Source organism: Carya illinoinensis, chromosome 15 (genome assembly GCF_018687715.1).
Source record: "Carya illinoinensis cultivar Pawnee chromosome 15, C.illinoinensisPawnee_v1, whole genome shotgun sequence".
NCBI lineage: Eukaryota > Viridiplantae > Streptophyta > Magnoliopsida > Fagales > Juglandaceae > Carya > Carya illinoinensis.
In genome coordinates this window covers 21,475,700-21,494,944 of record NC_056766.1, presented here as the reverse complement: position 1 = coordinate 21,494,944, position 19,245 = coordinate 21,475,700, and the positions used below count along the sequence as shown (strand labels likewise).

Genomic DNA, 19,245 nt, shown 5'->3' with positions numbered 1-19,245 from the left:
CCAAATTTATGGATTATCATTGTCAAATTCCCAATATTTTACAATGATACTATCTCTTTGTAGTTCCAGGTGGAGTAGTGTTACATTTTTTTCAAACTTTTGTACGGGAGTTTGATAAATGTATAATAATTATATAAGATGAGATAGTTTAATTTGTGTAACCATACCAAGCAGTCAATAATAAAATTATTGCTGTCCATTGTACATGATGAGCCTAATTCCCCCCCCCCCCCCCCCCCCCCCCCCCCCTCTTTCTCAATTAACTTCTATATGTATTTCTACAAATCCAATAACACAAAAAAAATAAAATAAAATAAAGAGCCTCTCATAGATGCAAAACTGGAGAAGTCTAACCAATTCCCAGATCGAAGCACAAAAGTACAATATTCTTCAAGTCATTGTAATGTAACCCCACGACAAACATCGGTCAGTTCTTGCTCAAGTCTGTCAATTTCAGCTTGAGCATTTGCTCTTTCCTCTGCATTGATATTTGACTCCAAACTTGCTCTCAAACTTGATATTTGCTTCTGCAGGCTTTTAACCTGCATGCATTAATCAATATATAATGAGAAATAATACACGACTTATTCCAAGCATTAAATGATGTCGATCAGAAGGAAAAGAGTATATATATATAGTGAGTGGCGCAAACCTTTCTGTGAGGCCATCGACTCATTCCATCTCTTCGGCATATCTTCTTGAGAACAGTTGGGCACAGTTTCAATCTCTTAGCTGCTTCCTCTATAGGAAGATTAAAGTAACGGCCCACCTCTTTTAGCGTTAACTTTCCCGCTCTTTCCCTCTGCACTACTACATAGAAATCGGAATCAGGAATTGAAAACTTCTTGAAAATGAGATCAGAGGGATGAAGAGGCAACAACCTGTGCTGCAAGGGAAAGCTTATCATGTGTCCAGCTTGTGGCCTTTGGTTCATTCATTGGACGTGCTCCTCCTGATAAATATCCATTTAAAGCCCATGAAACGCAGTATTGTGTACAGAAACCAAAGTAAATTTGCTAGCTAATGTTGAGTTAGAATATATATTCACAAGCGGGCAGCAGCACGTAGCGAACCAACCTGAATTCGTAGGGGATGGTTGAAAATTCAAGTCAATGAAATCACCAAGAAGAACGTCGTCGTCCCATTCTAGTCCAACACAGAGGGCTTCATAATAAGTCGCTAACGGATCTGGCACCATAACATAGCCCGCTATATTTTGCTCCGAACAGTACTTCATTAAAAACTGCTTGACGTCCTCTATGCTTTTCTTACAAAAACTGATTAAAATAAAAGATAAAAATGAAAAATTTTCCTCTTTTCCCGAACAATACTTGGAAGTTGATTGAAACAATATGTAGATTCACTGACTAACTTAACAGAAATGTGTGTGCTTGTGTATGTGTCTGTCTATGTGTCTCAAGATACAGGTTGTGGCTCAAGATGCAGGGTTTGGTTAAAATGCCATGCGGATGACTTTCACCGAAAAAGGAAAAAGAATGCGGAAATTCTCAAAAGGGCCATGGAAATAGCATGAATTAGAAAAAATTTCTAGCATTATCTCATGACTTGAACAAAGTTAAAGAACAAACTATTTTCATTCCACCTATTAAGTAGTGGGAGTATCTACCCATTCCTAGTTAATTAAAAGGACACAAAAAAAACTGAAAATCTTACTCAAACATTTGATACTGATTGCTCGAAGAATTCCCATTAACATTTTGCAGATCCTCAAGAACAGCATGACAGATCATGATACCGAGTCTTCCATGTATCTCAAGTTTCTTGGTATTGGTCCCTACAACCAGGAAATATATATAGGTGATTAACTTGATCAGCAAGTTCATACATATAAACACAAAGTTTAAACTAATTCGTATGTAAAACAAAATACCATTACTGTAAGTGATTTCTCTGAGCACATGGCAACAGCTACAATTAAATGGGATTGGTGCCACAGGCCAAGAGGAAAGCGGCCTCGCATTTCCATCACCGGCACACTCCGAAGGGCCTGCGGCCTGAGACTTGTTCCCCGCTCCACAATTATTAAAGTCATTGCGCATATCCCACACAGCCGTAATTTCAAAGCGATCAACGTCGAGTAAATGCGCAACTGACGCAAAATCGGAAGATGTTGGTTGAGCAAATGATGATAAATCGGCAACGGTGGGGATGGAGTCGTTCAGGAAATTGAAATTGATGTTGTCGGTCAATGGGCGGTCGTACGGGTCAATGTACGGTTCAATGGCGCTAGGATCTGCCATCCTTGATTATTCTTCAGTGTGGAATTCTTCTCTTTTCTCTGTGATCTTTGAAGTAGATTTGGTAGCGGCCGGCGCCGGAATGACAGCGCAGCGCCTCGCCTCGCCGCGCCGCGATACGGAGAGAAAGCGTCGTGTTGGGGTTCCCAAGCACCAACTCTCGCCGTTGGTACTTGAGAATGAAACCGAGTGAAAGGTTTATTTCTGATTGAGTGAGGAAGTAGGAGTTATTTAAGTGGTGGCAATGGCAGTTAGTGGAGATATGGAGTCGGTTGGGAAACATTGTGAGCGGGGATTTGGTAATGGAAGTTCCACGATAAGGGGCATATGGTACTATCTCAAACGAAGTAAAGGCCATCGAGAATTAATGATTTTCGTTTTAGTGATAGATCATAAACACTTATATAAAATTAATTATATTAAATACTAGCCTATAACCCGCACAATGTGCGGGTTTTTTATTTTTTTAAATTTAATTTATTATTTTGTGATAAAATCTATTTAATTATATAAAATTCAAGTTTTAACTTGCTAAATTGGCATTCAGTCCGCAAAAATCGGCTTAACAATCCATAAATTATCAACACATCTTACAAACCAGCAAATCGTTTATTTGTAAAGGCTCAAGCAGTGCAATGAACGAGGAAAGTTGCAAACCATTTATTTGCAAAGAGTCCAGAGGTGCAATGATTTAGCATATTTACAAAGGGTCAAGCGGTGCAATTGTCAATGTGCTCTATAGTTTATTTGCAAAGTTCCTCGAGGTAGTTAAAAACAAATGGCCAAGCACTCTGTTTTGCACCACCGAAACAGAGTGTAACCTTTCCCCCACAACCAAGCCACCCCCACGGCGCCAGACTTTGAAGAACCAAATTTCAATCGATGGAAAAGATTTAGAGCACCGCTTAGACGTCAATCGGTGTAAAAAAAAATAAGAGCACCTCTTAGATGAATCTGATTTTCAGGACTACAGTTCAGCATAATTCCGTCTATTTGCAAAGAGTCGAGAGGTACAATGATTCAGCATATTTACAAAGGGTCAAGTGGTGCAATTTTCAACGTGCTCTATAGTTTATTTCCAAAGTTCTTCGAGATAGTTAAAAACAAGTGGCCAAGCACTCCCATGCAGAGAAACAAGAATCAGAGAAACCACTCCCAAGCACACTTCCAGACCAACCCGTGCGATAGAGAGGAGAGTTCCCTACCGAGAAATCGTTACGTGCGGGCGACAGCCTGGATGACTATCGACGGCGGTATGGCTGGGAGTGGTGGCAGAGCACGAGGAGAAAAGGAGGGAGAGCAAACTGTCATTCACGGCAGAGAGAGAGAGAGAGAGAGAGAGACAGAGAGAGAGAGAGAAGCAGCGGTTTGGGGATGTCGTGGGGTGCTCAATGGCAATGTCTATGCAAGTGGCGATGTCGAGGTTATAAGGACAGCTAGTATTCATGCAGAAAATCAGCATCAGAATTCGTAACTGCATTTGATCAGCTAGTTTAGGAAATCTGTACAGCTCATTCTTTCCTTTATTTTCATATATGTTGTTATACGTTAGCACAAGTTCACAAGTTTAGGAGTAATTTTAGTTTCTCAAATCTGTATTTATACCTCTTCTTCTAATAAGAATCGGGTGAATCATTTTGTCTAAACCTCTATAGAGGTGGGGGTTAGCAATGTGGCTCACAGTGGGGAGAAAATTCCTTTGTTTTCGGTGGTGTAAAACAGAGCACCCCTTCCAAAATTTTGCGGTGGCTGGCACGGTGGCGTGGGCAGCTTTGTGGAGTATGTTGTCGTTGCACGGTGGCTGATCAGGCTTGGCGGTTTCCGTCGTGCACGAGAGACTCGACAGTGTTGGGTCATGGGTGGTTTTCGTCGTGCATGAGACTTTGGTCACTGTGGTGGGGGCTTGCGACGTAGAATCTAGCTTGGCTGTGGGGCTTCCCTGTGGTGTTGAGGCTTGGCAATGGGGTGAGAGTTTGGTCACTGCAACGAGGGAAGAGTTGCGATGAGACTAGAATTGCGATGAGACTAGCATTTGCGATGAGTTCGCACTAAACTCATGCCCGCCCCACACGCCGATTCCTCTCTCTTTTCTCCACTGTTCTTGAGCCTAACGAATCCTAAATTATTTTCTGCTACACAGAAGCCTTCGCCATGGTAGCCTCAGTCCAGCCACCAGTTTCGTCACATTCTCTGAGTTCTCTCCTTCCTCTCGGTGAGGTCTGTCACATGGCTTTTCGCTCAAGTGAATCTGTTTTTACCTCTCGGTGAGATATGTGGCTAAAAGCAGCCCGGGAACTGATAGTTTACTACCTTATTATTTACCTATTTACTGGTATTAGAAATTTTTATTTTTTATCATTTTTTTAAATATTTTTTTAACATTTTTAGTCATTAAAAAAATTAAAAATATATATAATTTTATTAATAATCACTTCCTTAACCATTAAATAAAATTAAAAATTAAAAAAAAAATAAATAGATAGTAAAAATGTAGTAACCCTCATTTTCTAAAGCATAATAGCATATCTAACTTGCTTTTACTTCTTTATGGCTAAATTACATTCCAACCCCCCCAACTTCCCTTTTTTTTTTTTTTTCGCTTTTTTTAAAAGTGAATACTTTATTCTTTTAAAGACCTTATTATTCATTATTTTTGAATTCAAAATCATGACAAAGAGTGATTGCTTACTAGATTTGGGCTTGATTTCACTTGAGTTTGTTTTTGTTAGGATTACTGTAGTAAAAAGGATTGGATTTAAGCATTCTGCTATTTATTTTAATAGATTTATATAAAATATAACTATTCACTTAGTTGTAATTCTAAAATAAGATATATTAAGAATATTTAAACAATATTATTATTAGGTCTATATAAAAAACTCAAAACTTTGTAAATTATTTTCTACAATATAATCAGTTAGTGACACGTCTTTTTAGAAACTGAGTGACATAAAGATCATATTTAAATATTTATTTTTTGGGATCCTGAGTTAAGCTAGATTATTTGTGAATCAAGTGTGGGATTATGGACCTCTGACTTTAAAAAGTTCTTATAGCTATCCATTTCAAGTTAATAGTAGGGCTGTTCATATGGGCTGGATTTTATCCGGACCAGCCCGAAACCCTGATAACCGGGTGTCCGGTTATGGTTTTCAAGCCGAAACCTGCATTTTTAAAACCAGCCCAATCCAGCCCCGTTACGGGTATTACATCCGAGTACCAAATTTTAACCCCAGTACCCGGTTTTTATATATAAAAAATAAAAAAAAAAAAATCGTGATTCAGAATCATTGATCCTCGATTCATCTCTCTCTCTCTCTCTCTCTCTCTCTCTCTCTCTCTCTCTCTCATCTCTCTCTCTCTTCTCTCTCTCTCTCTCTCTCTCTCTCTCTCTCTCTCTCTCTCTCTCGTCCGAACCCAACGAATGTAACCCTAGTCTTGCCTTCAAGTTTTGCCGCTATCTATCTCTCTCTCATCGCCGCCACCGGACTTTAGATCGGTACTCTCTCTCTCTCTCTCGATCGACTGACCCTACAAAAAAGGTAGATCTGCTATTTTTTGTTAAACATGGGGTTTTTTTTTTCAAGTTTTTTAGTCTTTACATTGGTTCTTCTGTTTCTCGTTTTTGTATTCTGTTATTTTATTTTCTGTTAGTTCTTCCCCCCTAATCTATTTCGTGAAAGGTAGTTCAGATCTTAATTTATACCTTTTTTTTTTTTATCGGTTTTAGCCTTGGCTGCACGTGTACTTTGGGCTCGCCGTTTCTCTTGCTCGAGATGTTCAGTTTGTGAAAGGTAGTTTAGATCTGCTGTATCCTTTATTTTTATGGGTGTTTTTTTTGGATCAAATATGTGCTAGCACCTCTATTCAAGTTCAGATTGCAGTAGATTTTTTAGGATTTTTTTTTTTCCTTTTGAGTACTTTGTTGATTTGGATTTGTTTTGTTTATCTGTTTGGTTGCTAGGAAAATGAGGGAAAAGAAAATTTGGATAAGAGTTTCTCTCAAGAGCTATTCATGTCCTAGTTGGTAAGTGTTACATTGAAAGTGATGCTTCAGATAGCAAGAATCATACACTTAGATGTGTAAAATATTGGTAGTACTTTTGTAAAATTCACAATGATTTTGACATATTATAGGAACTTCTTATGCGGTCTACCGGTAATAGGAAAACACATCTAGCCAGTTAAAAAACTGTCAATACGTCAAAATAGAGGAGAATTGGCAATTAGATCCAACTCAGCACAAGCAAAACAGCTCATAGACAAATACAACTGGAGTGTTCTTATTGGAGTGTTCTTATTATTGGCAATTTGATAATAGCATGTTATTATTGGAGTGTTCTTGAGTTTACTTCTTCTGATGAATGTACTGATAAGCAAATAATTGTTTGGGTAGCTGGATGTGCACTCTTATAGAAGCAATGAAATAAAAATTTTGCTCGATCTGCTCTATTTTTAAGTATGGGTTGTTTTTCTTTCTGGGTTTCTGTAGCATTTGTGATGTCTGTGGGGGAGAGAAGTATACTCTTATCCACTTTTTACCTAGCTCAATCCCTTGCTTGTTGCTTTACTAATATGCGATTGGCTTCTATCCCACTTCTAGGATTCTTGTAAAAGCATATTTTGACTCTTATCCATTCATTGTTACACATATGCATATAATTTTTATGTAGATTGATGGGCAATCACGTACTTCAATTCTTCAATTATGAGAGCCTCAAGTAACATCTATATTTTGATTGAACTTATAGCTTGTCATTAAGATTAGGGAAGTGGGCATTTATGTGTATATCAGAAGGTCATGTTCATCATTTGCTTTGGAGAAGAAGTGTCAATGTCATGGAAAAACATAATCAAATTTTCATTTTCATCTTCATCTTCATTTTTTGTTGTTTTGGGTGATATGATTTCATAGTCCAAGTTTATTTTAATACTCAATTACTAGTTGGTTATAAAGTTGCAGTTTATTTTAATCTATTTTCTGCTTCTTATGATTGCATCTTTTATAGGAAACTATGATATAGCAGCCCAAGAATATTATTGAATACATCTTGCAAATAAGCTTAGACCAACAATGGCTGGAAGAATGCATTGATTGCATGAATCAAACGTATATTATGTAATATGTATTGGTGGCTTAATGTAATCCATTTTTTATATGTGATTTCATATATCGTAATTGTGTTTTGTAATGTAATGTATAAATATCAAATAATATAACATGTAGTGATTGCATTTTTATTTTTTTGCATGCATTTACATGATCGATATTAAATTTATTATCTTGAAAATTTTGTAATAGAATATAGGCTTTAAGATAAAAATAAAACGCTATTAAAAGAAATATAATAATATAGGTTTTTGTAATTTAAAAAAAAAAAAAACCGTGTTCAACCTAGAAACTGGAATCCAGGTTTTTTAAAAACCGGGATACATCCGAGTTTCGGACCGGCTCTAATCCAGATTAACCTGGGCCTGATTTCGGCCTGGTTTTGAGACCCGGGTTCCGATCCGGGTGTACTCAGGTTCTCAGGTTAGAACTTGGATGAACAATCCTAGTTAATAGTTCATAGTTTTACTCTCTTCTCTTGAAGCTTCCGATTTGAGAGATGGGTAGAATACATTTTATGGTGATCATTGTCATCATTGAGAAGACGATGCCTCGAATAAATTGTTAGGCACTTTTTTTTTATATATCCCATTATTAATGAATTTATTATTTTAATTAAGACTTTATGATCTCCATTGTAGTTAAATAAATTATTAGGCACCTTGGAAGGTGCAACCTTCGCACACCGCAATGAAAAAATGGTTAAATTTGGGTAACTAAAAATAGTGAATACGCAAGTATTTGATTGATCGTTTTGTTTTACTTCTTGATTTGGTTGGTAGGTTTGCTAGCTTTAATGTCCATCTTTTGTGGGTTGTACAAGGTTTCAATATTAGACGAATGCGTATGTTTCAGTAAACTCAAGGCACGCAAGAGATGGTGAAGGATACAAGCTATGGAGAGTGGATCGGCTCTGCAATGTTTTGGTTAGAAAGTATTTTGTACTCGAATATATACTGAATCCCATTTTATAGACTACATACTCCGATATATACAGATTCGGATATATTGTACAATCACTTCTCTATTTTATGACAATTCGCGCATTGCGTGGGTTATAGGGCTTGATATAGTTAATAGTTCCAGATCTTTAAATATTAGTACTTGTATGGTTTTATTTTTCATGTCCATAAAATTACATAAAGCCTCCTATATAATTTAAATTTTAATTACTTACCTACTATATAAAGAAATTGTTAATACCAATGGTACGCTACAAGAAATGAGGGTTTTACCGAATAAGAGTTGGCTAGATGCATGGTATCCATGGGAAATACTTTGTTTCCACCAACTCGTGTTGTAGGACATTCATGGAATAAAATCGGTGGAATAAGTTTTTTCCCCATGACAGTTTAAACTTGTGGGTAAAAATAAGCTTTTCCCATGAGAACTTTCACAGGCAAACCTTTGTTACTCGTGGCTAATAATCCTACATCTTTGTGAACGCTCGTAGGATTTAGTACCATTTGCCACGAAATCGATTTGCGTGTGCTGGAATTTCAATAAAGATCGTTGGTGGGAATTACAATTTCAATGTATCTTTTGCCACAATAAAAAATCATCAGTATTGCACATCTCCATGAGAGGCACTAGTAAGTAAAACTTATGTTCCTCCCTGTAAAAAGGTGTATGTCCACAACCACTGCTCATGGGTAAAAGTCCTTTTCCCATGTGAAGGTGTTATAAGGAAAAATTTTGTTGTAGGCGTCCTCACTTTTTTCCATGCAGTGTGGCGGTTGGTTTTGATCATTTCCCACAAAGATCACATGTATGTAAATCTAATGTTCCTTCTTGTAGAAACCTATATTTCCATAAGTCCATCTCATGGGTAAAACATTTTTCTCACAAAAGTTATCATCAGATAAAGGCTTTGAACAATACATCTTTTCCCATAAATTAATACCATCACTATTTGAGGCATCTCATTTTTTTTCCATTTACCAATAAACATCCCATTGTGATTTCATAAATAATTTCAAATAATACAAATCATACATATAACAAAATCCATATAACATAATGGACCATTAATTAATATGAATTTTTTAACTCTTAACTTCATTCCAATATGTTCCAAGTCAACCATATACAAGGAAATACATCATGATAGAAATGGGAAGTACAATAGGGAATCCTACATGCATACTCATGTATTTTTCATAATATATGCTATGAAAAGTATACTGCAACACTACAACATATTTTGCTAGTAACTACTTGTATACAAAGATATAGCACTAGACACAGTTTTGAAGAAATCCACCCCATTGAGACATGGTCCAATTCATCTCCTCAAAGTTTGAAATCACATAACCTCTTCATTTGCATATATCTGGAAAAACGAAAGTCATACATTAATCTTGTAGGTTTGACCAGTTTGTATAGTACTAGGACACACACACAATTCATTCAATAATAAAGATTCCCATATTAAATCTGTCCAAAACACATGATAATAGAAGAGAACATGCTAGTTGACCATAAAGTCTAAAATCATAGAACAGACACTTGTGCAAACTAAAATCATAGAGAAAGTAATAAATAAAATGATATGATAAATTATTGTTACCAAATATCTAAGCAAATTAGAATCTTAAACATATCATTAGATTTTTTTTTTTTACAACTCAAACAATGACAACTCACTGTTGTAGGCATGAAGACTTGATCCATCAAAACATTGATTCACTGCTCTATTTAAAACCTATATCTAAACTCATTTTTCACCATTTTTAACAAATAGTAATTACATACAAGCATATTCAATGCAGTTAAATACAGAAAGATTTCAAATCCATACTCAACATGACTCTGATGTAACGGCGTGCAGAGTCTATTCAATGATTAGAATTGGTAAATTGTATAAAATCAAGGTACAATATTTATCTAATGTGGCACTCAATCAAAGAACTTTTCACTGTTATATGATATAGAAAAAAACTGAAGGTAAAACAATGCTTCCTTAGATGCTAAAACAACGTAAAACATCGGTGAAATACGAAAAACAAATGACGTATTTTTATGGCTTTACAAGCTTTGCCCATTTGAAGTTCAACCTCAAGGCACCATTTCAAATATGAATACCACTTCAAAATGAGATGCCATCTAATAGTATTGTTTCAAATTCATGCGCCTAACATGAATCTTCATTAGACATGGTTGCCAATTAGTGACGAAACTAGGGGAAAAAAATCCAGGAATAATCTTAAGAAATGGCCTTACACTGTCAAATCACCTATCATCCTATTTACCTGGAAAAAATAAAATAAATCCAAGTCGAACAAAATTATGAAAAATTGATCATAGATATATTAGTGATTGAACTAAAACATGCTCTTTAACGTGTAGAAAGAAAGCCTAAAAAAGAAAGTGTGAATGAAAATGCCATTAAAATGCTAAAATGATTTTGTAGACTCCATAAATCAATGAAATGAATGAAAAATGACACTTACTCAATTACTTGTACTTTCATTGTGTGGTCTGCCTTCGTAGGAAAACAATATGACAAAAACGATTGACGGAGTGCGAGAAAGGTAAAGAGTGCACAAAAATGAAAATAAAAACAATCACTTAATATGAGAAATAGACAAAAATGGTGTTTATATGGTACTATTACTGGGGACAAACATTGCATATAAATATTATGTTGGATTAAAACATTTTCCTGGTTCAAAAGGTCATAGAAGTGCTACTTCGTGTTTGTCTTTCCGATTTGCACCATTACACCTCTTTGGGCATTTGTTTTGCAAGTTTGAAAGGTTTTTTGCTAAAAGTTTGAAACCGCACAATGCATGTTAAGCCTATTAATGTGAGGTTAATACCACAATATTTCATTTTTTTTTCAATCGTATTCCCCCTAAATTATTCTTCTAACCTTTGGTATATCTCTTGACATGGCTGGGTGGTGGCTTACAGTGGCTGTCCAGGTCGTTTGCATGCTTTTGATGGAGGTGGTGCTCTGAATGGAGTGATCGTATTAACCTTGGGCTTCACATGTCGTCCTCTGTTTTTAACTGAAAGAATAGAGGTGAAATGTTGTTATCTCTTCATGCAGGTGGATCTCGGTAGCCAATTTCTGGAAACCCGAAGCCATGTGCATGCCTATGCTTGCCAATCCCTCGGCTATCCGAGCTGATACCCCTCCATGCAGAACCTTGAATGGTTGTTTAATTTCAACCCAGCATGCATAAAATTCATAAAAAGATCATCGATGTTGTTTGTGTCTTCAAACAGACATGCAAGATTAAAATGGAAAGAAAGAAACAAATTATCGAAGAGGGAAGTTGGGGGGGGGGAGCAAGGGATCAAAGAACAGTGAGGGAGTGTTGACTTGACAACAAGTTTTGGTAACTTGAAGAGGACCAGTGACTTTCTGTGGGGTTAAGTGTCCAATCTCGAATCCAATGGCATGAAGCGGGGCATCCAGAAGCCTAGTCTTGGACGATCCAAAGACACAAAGCATGCGAAGGGAACTTTGCCATCATTACCTTTTGCCTGACAATGAGCAGGTGCCTTCCGTTAGTATACATGAGAATGATTTCACCCCTTTATATTAGACTAAGTAATGCGATATGAATGCCAACTTAGAAGTTAAAACTTGGCTTTTATATAATTAAATAGATTTCCATGGACACTCATATTTCAGTATTAAATACACTATGTTAATTAAATGTTAACATAATAAACAAATAATAGTGTTTTCTCTCGAGCCTCACCCTGGTTCTTTAAGGAGGAATTGGTTTTGCCTTCACCATTTAGTGGTAGGTCTTCATCTTTACTTTGGCAAGAATATTTCTATTGAAACTTGTTGTCTTCCATTGTTTAAGCTTCAATTTGTGTTGAATTGGAGTAATGGCTGAAGAAATCACAAAATTGTGAAATAATATGTGTCTCACTGACTCAGAAAAGAGGGTGTTGTAATCGTCGACAATGATGTTGAACAAACTATGTCTAAAGGACTCTTTTGTCTCATGGGAAAGATCATATCTAAGAAGAAGTTTAGCAGAGAGGCCTTTAAACAAGCCAGGCACAAAATATGGAAATTTGTATCCAAAGTTACCATTACTGAAGTTGGAAATAATGTGTTTATCTTCGAATTCAATTATGATTTAGATCTCCAAAATGTCTAGGAAGGTCAGCCTTGGTTATTTGACCAACACCTGATTTGTTTGCAATTTTTTGATGGACTCACTCCACCCAATGAGTTGGTTTTTACACATTCTCTCTTTTGGGTACAACTACATAATCACCCTTTTGGGTGTATAGATTCCATTGTTGGGACCTAAATTGGCAATCTCATTGAGAACACTATTCATTTGTCTATGGATGACATTAGAAAGGGATGGGGTAAGTATTTACGGGTTCTGTTGAAGTTGATTTGTTGAAACCACTGGCACGTGGAACTAGGCCTGCACACCGATCCGTCCAAACCAGAATTTGGACCCGATCCGACCCAACCGATAGTGTAGCACACAACAACTCGACCCAAACCGAACTGTTACGTTCGGATCAGGTCGAACCCATTCTCCTTACTCTGCTTTCAATCCTCCCCTCCCCCTTCAGTAAGCTTCTTGTTCTTATGGTCAAAAGATCAGATGGAAGTCTTCCTAACAGTCGGTTTTGAGACAAATTGATGGAGCTTAGCTTCAATTTCCCTAAATTTTCCAGAATCAAACCCATAAGTTTATTACCAGCAAGAATCAGAGAGTTCAACGAGGTCATCGAAGAAAATTTTTGCGGAATGTTACCGGTCAGAGAATTCAAGGCAAGATTCAAGTCGATTAGACTCTCACAGTTACCCAGTTTAGGTGGTATTGATCCTGTCAAAGAATTCTTTTCCAGGTGCAAAGAAGTCAATTGTTTCAGAGCACCAATTTTTGAAATCTGTGATTGCCTCCGCTGAGAACCATGGCTCCAAAGCCTGCAGTGAGATTCCTTCAAAGAACTCAATTTCGGTGCCATCGAGTCTGATTTTTCCTTTCTATACTCCTCCTATCATCATCAGGTACTAGATTTCAGTTTTGGTTTTGATGTTCCTCAAGAAAATGTTTGTTTCATTAAACCCACCTCAAATGCCGCCACCTCAAACCCATATCAAATCTCTGTCCAAGACCTTCATGACCACCACCAACAACAATCACAGATCCTGGTCCGACCTTAACCCTGCCAAGACCCCTGTCATATGGGACCTCAAGCCAAGAGACCTCTCTGATGATACGACGCCACTCAACCCTGACAACAACAACAATGTTATGATACAGTTCGACGATTTCGTCAACAACAACAACTTTGTGGCTGCCGCGACTGCCATGATGCTCCAGCAGGAGCTCTTGATCATGTCCAGGAGTTTGGCCGGAGTAGGAGGTTTTGGGCTGATTTTGAGAGATGTTAGGGATTTTGAGGACGAGACAAAATGGAGGCATTAATTCCTTTTCTTCGTGACCTCGGGTCACGGGTTCGTCGGTTTCGAAGTGTATCAACCTGGTAAAGGGTTTAGTCCGCTGAACTCGACTAAAGTCAGGTGGGCCAATGTTAGGCCTTTCGGATTGATTGGGTCGGGCCCTTTTATGCACAACCCTACGTGGAATTATGTTATCTCTGAAGGATCACCAGATTTTTGTGACATTTCAATATGAAAGGTTGCCACATTTATGCTTTCATTGTGGAATCATTTTGCATGGTGCTTATGGTTGTCGTGTTAAGTTTGGCCCTTCCTCTACTTCTACCACTTCAAATCAACAGTATGGATCCTAGTTAAGGACTGCTATTTCAATCACAAAAGGCAACATGGGTAAGCATCTTGGTGGTTGATCGGAGAAACCCTCCAACACCACTTTAGGCGAGTAGTTAGTTTCACCCACTACTTCTGGTAACTGTCTTGACATTTATGCTATGGCCCAATTGGCTCCTAACAATATAAATAAAAAAGAAATAAAAAATAAAAAACACGTGGCATGATGAGACCTCTACCCAACGAGACCAGATTGGTTGCTCCTCAGACATGATAATTGCCACAACTGCTCCAACTATTCATCCGGACTTGGTTTGCACATTAGTGATTCATCTTTGAAGAAAGATCCATTGACTTCTCATGTAAAGCCTATCACTAATGATGATCTCAGTACTGACAAGTTGGAACATTCAGCATGGTAGACTGTCTCAATACTAACTACCTCCATGCAAAAGTTAAAATCCAAGGTTAGAAATTCTATTGTTCCTTTAGAACTTCCTCATGCATCCAATCTTACCACACTTAAGAGAAAGGTTCTACCCGTTGGGGCTCATATCAAGGGTACTAAATTAAGAGTAAGAAAATAACAAAGTTTCCTTTGTTCATCAGTGATTAGATCGATGGAGGCTGAAAACCAAGCCCGTTGAGAGACACGAGTCTTTTAAGTTGGTACTGCTAAGGGCTTGACAACCCTCAGATAGTTCATGACCTTAACCTTATGGTTAAGGACAAAAAGCCTAGTATCTTATTTTTAATAGAAACAATGATGCACAAATCAAAGTTTTGGGAAAATGAAAAGCTTGTTGGGCTTTCAATGTTTGTTTATTGTTGAAGGTGTGAATCGAGGTGGTGGTTTAGCACTATTGTGGAAAGAAGATATTTCACTCCCTTCATCCTCTTTTAGCTGTTTTAACAAGTTTGTCTTCTCTCTTAGTTCTTTCCCCTATCAACTTCAACCTGTTTGCTCCACCTAAGTAAGGCTCCCTTGTTGTCTTCTAGTAGATTATGCATCCTGTTTGAAGATTTACCTACTTCTATTCCCTTCAACCAGACCTTTTTAATCACTTGTTCATATTCCTCCTCTAAAGCATAGCTTGTTTTCATATATGAATTTCCTCCTTACCCTCTATTCTTTTGCTAGTATCTGGTTCGTGCAAAGTACAATTGGCCTGTGATTTGAGCTCCTAGCACCTCTACCCACCCCTCTTTGAAAATTTCCCTCCACTTAGAGTTTGCCACTTCCCTATCCAGTCTTTTTTTTTTTTTTTTGTTTTTTTGTTTTGTTTTTTTGGTAAAGGACTCCTTATCATGCTTATTACTGAGTAAATTTGCCTCATCCCCTTCCCAAGTCAAACAGTCCTCCAACTATACACAATAAATGACTCTTTGAAATCTTATTAACGAAAAACCTAGCTGAATTTTTTTCTTTTTAAAAAAGAGAAAAAGTTACAATATTTTTCTGCACCTTAAAATTCTTTAAGTTTGTCTCAGTAAAGCATATTAAAAGAGAACATTATGGAAAAAAAACCTTAACGAAGGAAACAAGATTACAATTATTTGATTACTAATTTCGCTAATGCGCAATTGACCATTTTTTTATTTTATTTTATTTTGGTTATCCAAATATCAAAGGGCTTTGCTACATACAGTCGCTAGATGCAGTCGGTATGCAGTCGGCTGTACGGAATAAATAAAAAAATTATAAAATTTTTTTTTATATTCATGGGACCTACATGAATTATAAAAAGTTATAAAAATAATTTTTTTTTCATGTAGATCTCGTATTAATTTTTTTTTTGACAACCGACTGCACGCCGACTGCAAAAAGTATTTCTCAATATCAAATCCAAAACTGATAACCTTGTATCCTTTTATATTTCAGATTTATGAGTGGTCATGTACCCAGTGGATTGGAGCAACTTCGGAGTATATCAAAGGGTCAACGGTGGTAGAAAGTGAAAATGAAAGCAGCATTATCATCGTTGCTCAGCTCCAAGACTGTCTCTATCCACCATCCCTCCTCTGCTCTCTCTCGCTCTACTTACCCCTACAAATCGCTCTTTAAGTCTCCCATCCTCCCAATTCTCCCCATACACCAGAGTAATCGCAAAAATTTCACCCAAAAATCCCCACTCCATACCAGCTTCGCTGCTCCCCTAATGGCCTCCTCCTCTTACAAGCCCGAACAAGCCAGGGTCCCTCCTGCCGTTCCCTTGCCCACTCCCCCAGTCACCAAGGCAAACTCTTTCTCTCGCACTCTTGCTTTTTTTCTTTTCTTTCACTTGATTTGCCGTGATTTAGTTTGTTTTCTTGCTGTGCGGTGATTTTAGTTCAAGATCGGGTTGTGCCAAATTTCGGTGACGCCCGATAAGGAGAGGAACATCGTGCATGCTCGGAAGGCCATTGAGGAGGCTGCCGCAAAGGGTGCCCAGCTTGTTCTCTTGCCCGTGAGTGCACCACCTATACTTCGAGTCTCATGTATTATGCTGTTTCTTCAATTTCCTATTAGTTTTTCATTGTCGTAGGATTTGATTATGTTTCTCATGGACTCGCTTTGGACGTGGTGTTAAGGTCGTATTGTATATATTTTTGGCATTTGTTTGGCTGTAAATCATCAATTCATGCGTTGCCGGATACTGTGAGATTTGAAATATTTCCAGAATCAAAATAAATACTTATTAATTTGCTAACCGCATGATCCTTTAGATATTTTAACTGATATGTATTGCCGAGGGCCTGGGCACCCCGAAATTAGTTGCGACTTTGTTCCACCAATAAAAAAGAGTATTTTAACTGCTATGTATTGGCTATGTAGTACCATTTTTTTTCAATAAGTCTTTCCATCTGGCTGGCTATCGAGTAGAAAATACTGATTTGAATTCTATTCTTAATTCTAGGCTTAGTTGAGTAGAGGATTATATTTTTAGTGTTCCAAATTTTGAAAACTTGGAATGTTCTAATCTTCTTTCTATTTTCTCAGGCTCTCAGCCATCGAACTTAGTTATAAATTTGGGATTGTGTATCTTTAGCTCCTTTTATTTTTTCAGACATCAAAGAAGCTGATATATCTAAATTTGCCCTACATGGTTTTAAATTGTGACCATGTTTTCTCATGTCAGGAAATATGGAATAGTCCATATTCAAATGAGTGCTTCCCAGTCTATGCTGAGGATATTGATGCAGGTGGTGATGCATCTCCTTCAACAACCATGCTTTCTGAAGTTTCTCGTCGTCTGAAGATCACAATAGTTGGTGGCTCTATACCAGAACGTTCAGGGGATCGAATCTATAATACTTGTTGTGTCTTCGGTACTGATGGAAAATTGAAAGCTAAACACAGGAAGGTACTGTTTTAGACTTACCTTGCATGCTGTATATTACACATAAAATAGGCCAGTTTTGATTAAAATTATGGATTTAGATAGTCAAAACCAAATTAACCTTTTAAAATTGATGCTGAGGAATGGAAGGGCTAGATGTACCAGTTTGTCTTTCATGGCCATCTAAGGAATCTAATGTCAAGCATAGGCTATGACTTCAATATCTCATAATACTTGCACCCAATATATATAATCACCCAATTTATACTAGGCCACCCAAGTTATAATCACACAGTCTGGATTATTCTGTTAGATGTCCTATATTGTTTGTCTATATCTACAGCCTTGACAATATCATCATGTATGCATTTTCCTTTTTACCCTTTACAGAAAAGGATCCCAGTTGTGTTTATATAGTTAATTTTCTTGTTATTCGCTTGCCACATTTTGAAATATGGTGACTATAAACCATAGATTCAGGTTTATGCCATGCACTAGTCGCATGCCCTGGCTATCTGCAGGAAAAAGTTCCTGAATTCATTATAGGAATAGAATAAAAAAAAAGTAAAAAAACCCTGATTTTTGTGTGGTAACTCCTGAAGATTTTTTTTTTTTTGGAAGTGGAAATTGAAAGATCTTTTGAGAATTGAAAATCAGAGGGTGTTATGCAATAAATGGTAATTTAAATAGTAGGGGTAGTGTAAGAGCTGGGTTTTGTGGAGGAAATTTCTTGGAGGCAAAAATATCGGGTTTTGTGGTTGACAGAAGGTGGTAAGTGTACAAAATGATTTCACCAAATGGTGAACTCTCATTGAAGAAATAATGCTATCGGGGTTGTACATGAAGGTGATAACATTCTTGTGGATCAAGAGGCTATCAAGGAACTTATTGTGAATTTTTATGAGAAGTTGTTTAGGGAAGATTTCTTTTGGAGATCCAAGTTAGATGGGCTCTTTTTTGACTCTGTTGACCAGGTATGTGCAGAATGGTTGGAGAGAGCTTTTGAAGAAGTTCTTGATGTGTTAGAGGAATGGCAAGGGACAAGGCTCCGGGTTTAGAGGCTTATTCAATGGCTTTTTTTCAAGCTTGTTGGGACATAGTGTGCGAAGATTTTAAGAAGGTTTTTCTTGAATTTAAGTCATATATGAAATTTGAGAAAAGTTTCAACGCTACTTTTTTTGCACTGATTCCTAAAATGGTGGGGGCTGTGGAGATGAGAGATTTTCGGCCTATTAGTTTGGTAAATGGGGTGTACAGTTTTATTATTTATTTTCTCTCCATACATTTTTTATTTTCCCTCTATATAGTTCTACCATGGGTGAACCCATTTAGTGATTTACACTGGAATCATCATCCCATTAGCTTTTACTGGGTCTGCAATATTTCTGGTTTAAGATGGGCTATTTAAAGCACTCATTAATAGAAACCAAGGTTTTTGTATTATCATTAGAGGGGGAAATTTCTTCTGTATTACTCAAAGAGGCAGAAAGGTTACAAAGGAGTTGGTATTCAGCCTTTCTAGCACTTGTTGGTTGGCAAACATAGCGGAAGAATGTTCCCTTTAGGAGGAAAGGAAGGATTTTTTCAAGACTTTTCAGGTTGGGTCTTTGGCAATAGTTGCTCACTGGCATTCTAATGCCTTTGGACGCTACTTGGAAGTCACTGAATATGGTGGTAGTGGACGTCGAGGCCTGCTTGTGTTCCCAACAAGAATGGAAGGACAGGGGTGGAAAAATCTGTCCATGCAGATGAAGCATGTTCTATCTTCCCTCTCCAAGATTCCAGTGGTGGTTCAGGGTGGTGGGAAGGGGAAAGAGGTGGGTGGTC

General features: G+C 37.3%; 2 protein-coding genes across 2 annotated transcripts in view; one reads left to right on the top strand and one right to left on the bottom strand.

Annotated features, from left to right (window-relative positions):
* Positions 1–277: 277 nt before the first annotated feature.
* On the bottom strand, positions 278–2,447 carry LOC122297832. Its single transcript, XM_043108035.1, has 6 exons — positions 1,892–2,447; positions 1,675–1,795; positions 1,078–1,277; positions 882–952; positions 653–802; positions 278–542 (listed from the first exon to the last, which is right to left on the bottom strand). Exons 1-6 carry the CDS (start codon positions 2,259–2,261, stop codon positions 396–398), a joined length of 1,059 nt encoding a protein of 352 aa, XP_042963969.1. The 5' UTR covers positions 2,262–2,447; the 3' UTR covers positions 278–395.
* Positions 2,448–15,994: 13,547 nt separating this feature from the next.
* LOC122296134 (omega-amidase, chloroplastic) overlaps positions 15,995–19,245 on the top strand; it is a 38,128-nt gene continuing 34,877 nt past the window's right edge. Inside the window, exons 1-3 of the mRNA XM_043105581.1 lie at positions 15,995–16,335; positions 16,429–16,545; positions 17,218–17,442. Of these exons, the coding sequence (XP_042961515.1) occupies positions 16,060–16,335; positions 16,429–16,545; positions 17,218–17,442 (618 nt within the window). The 5' untranslated portion in view covers positions 15,995–16,059. The remainder of the gene's footprint in view (positions 16,336–16,428; positions 16,546–17,217; positions 17,443–19,245) is intronic.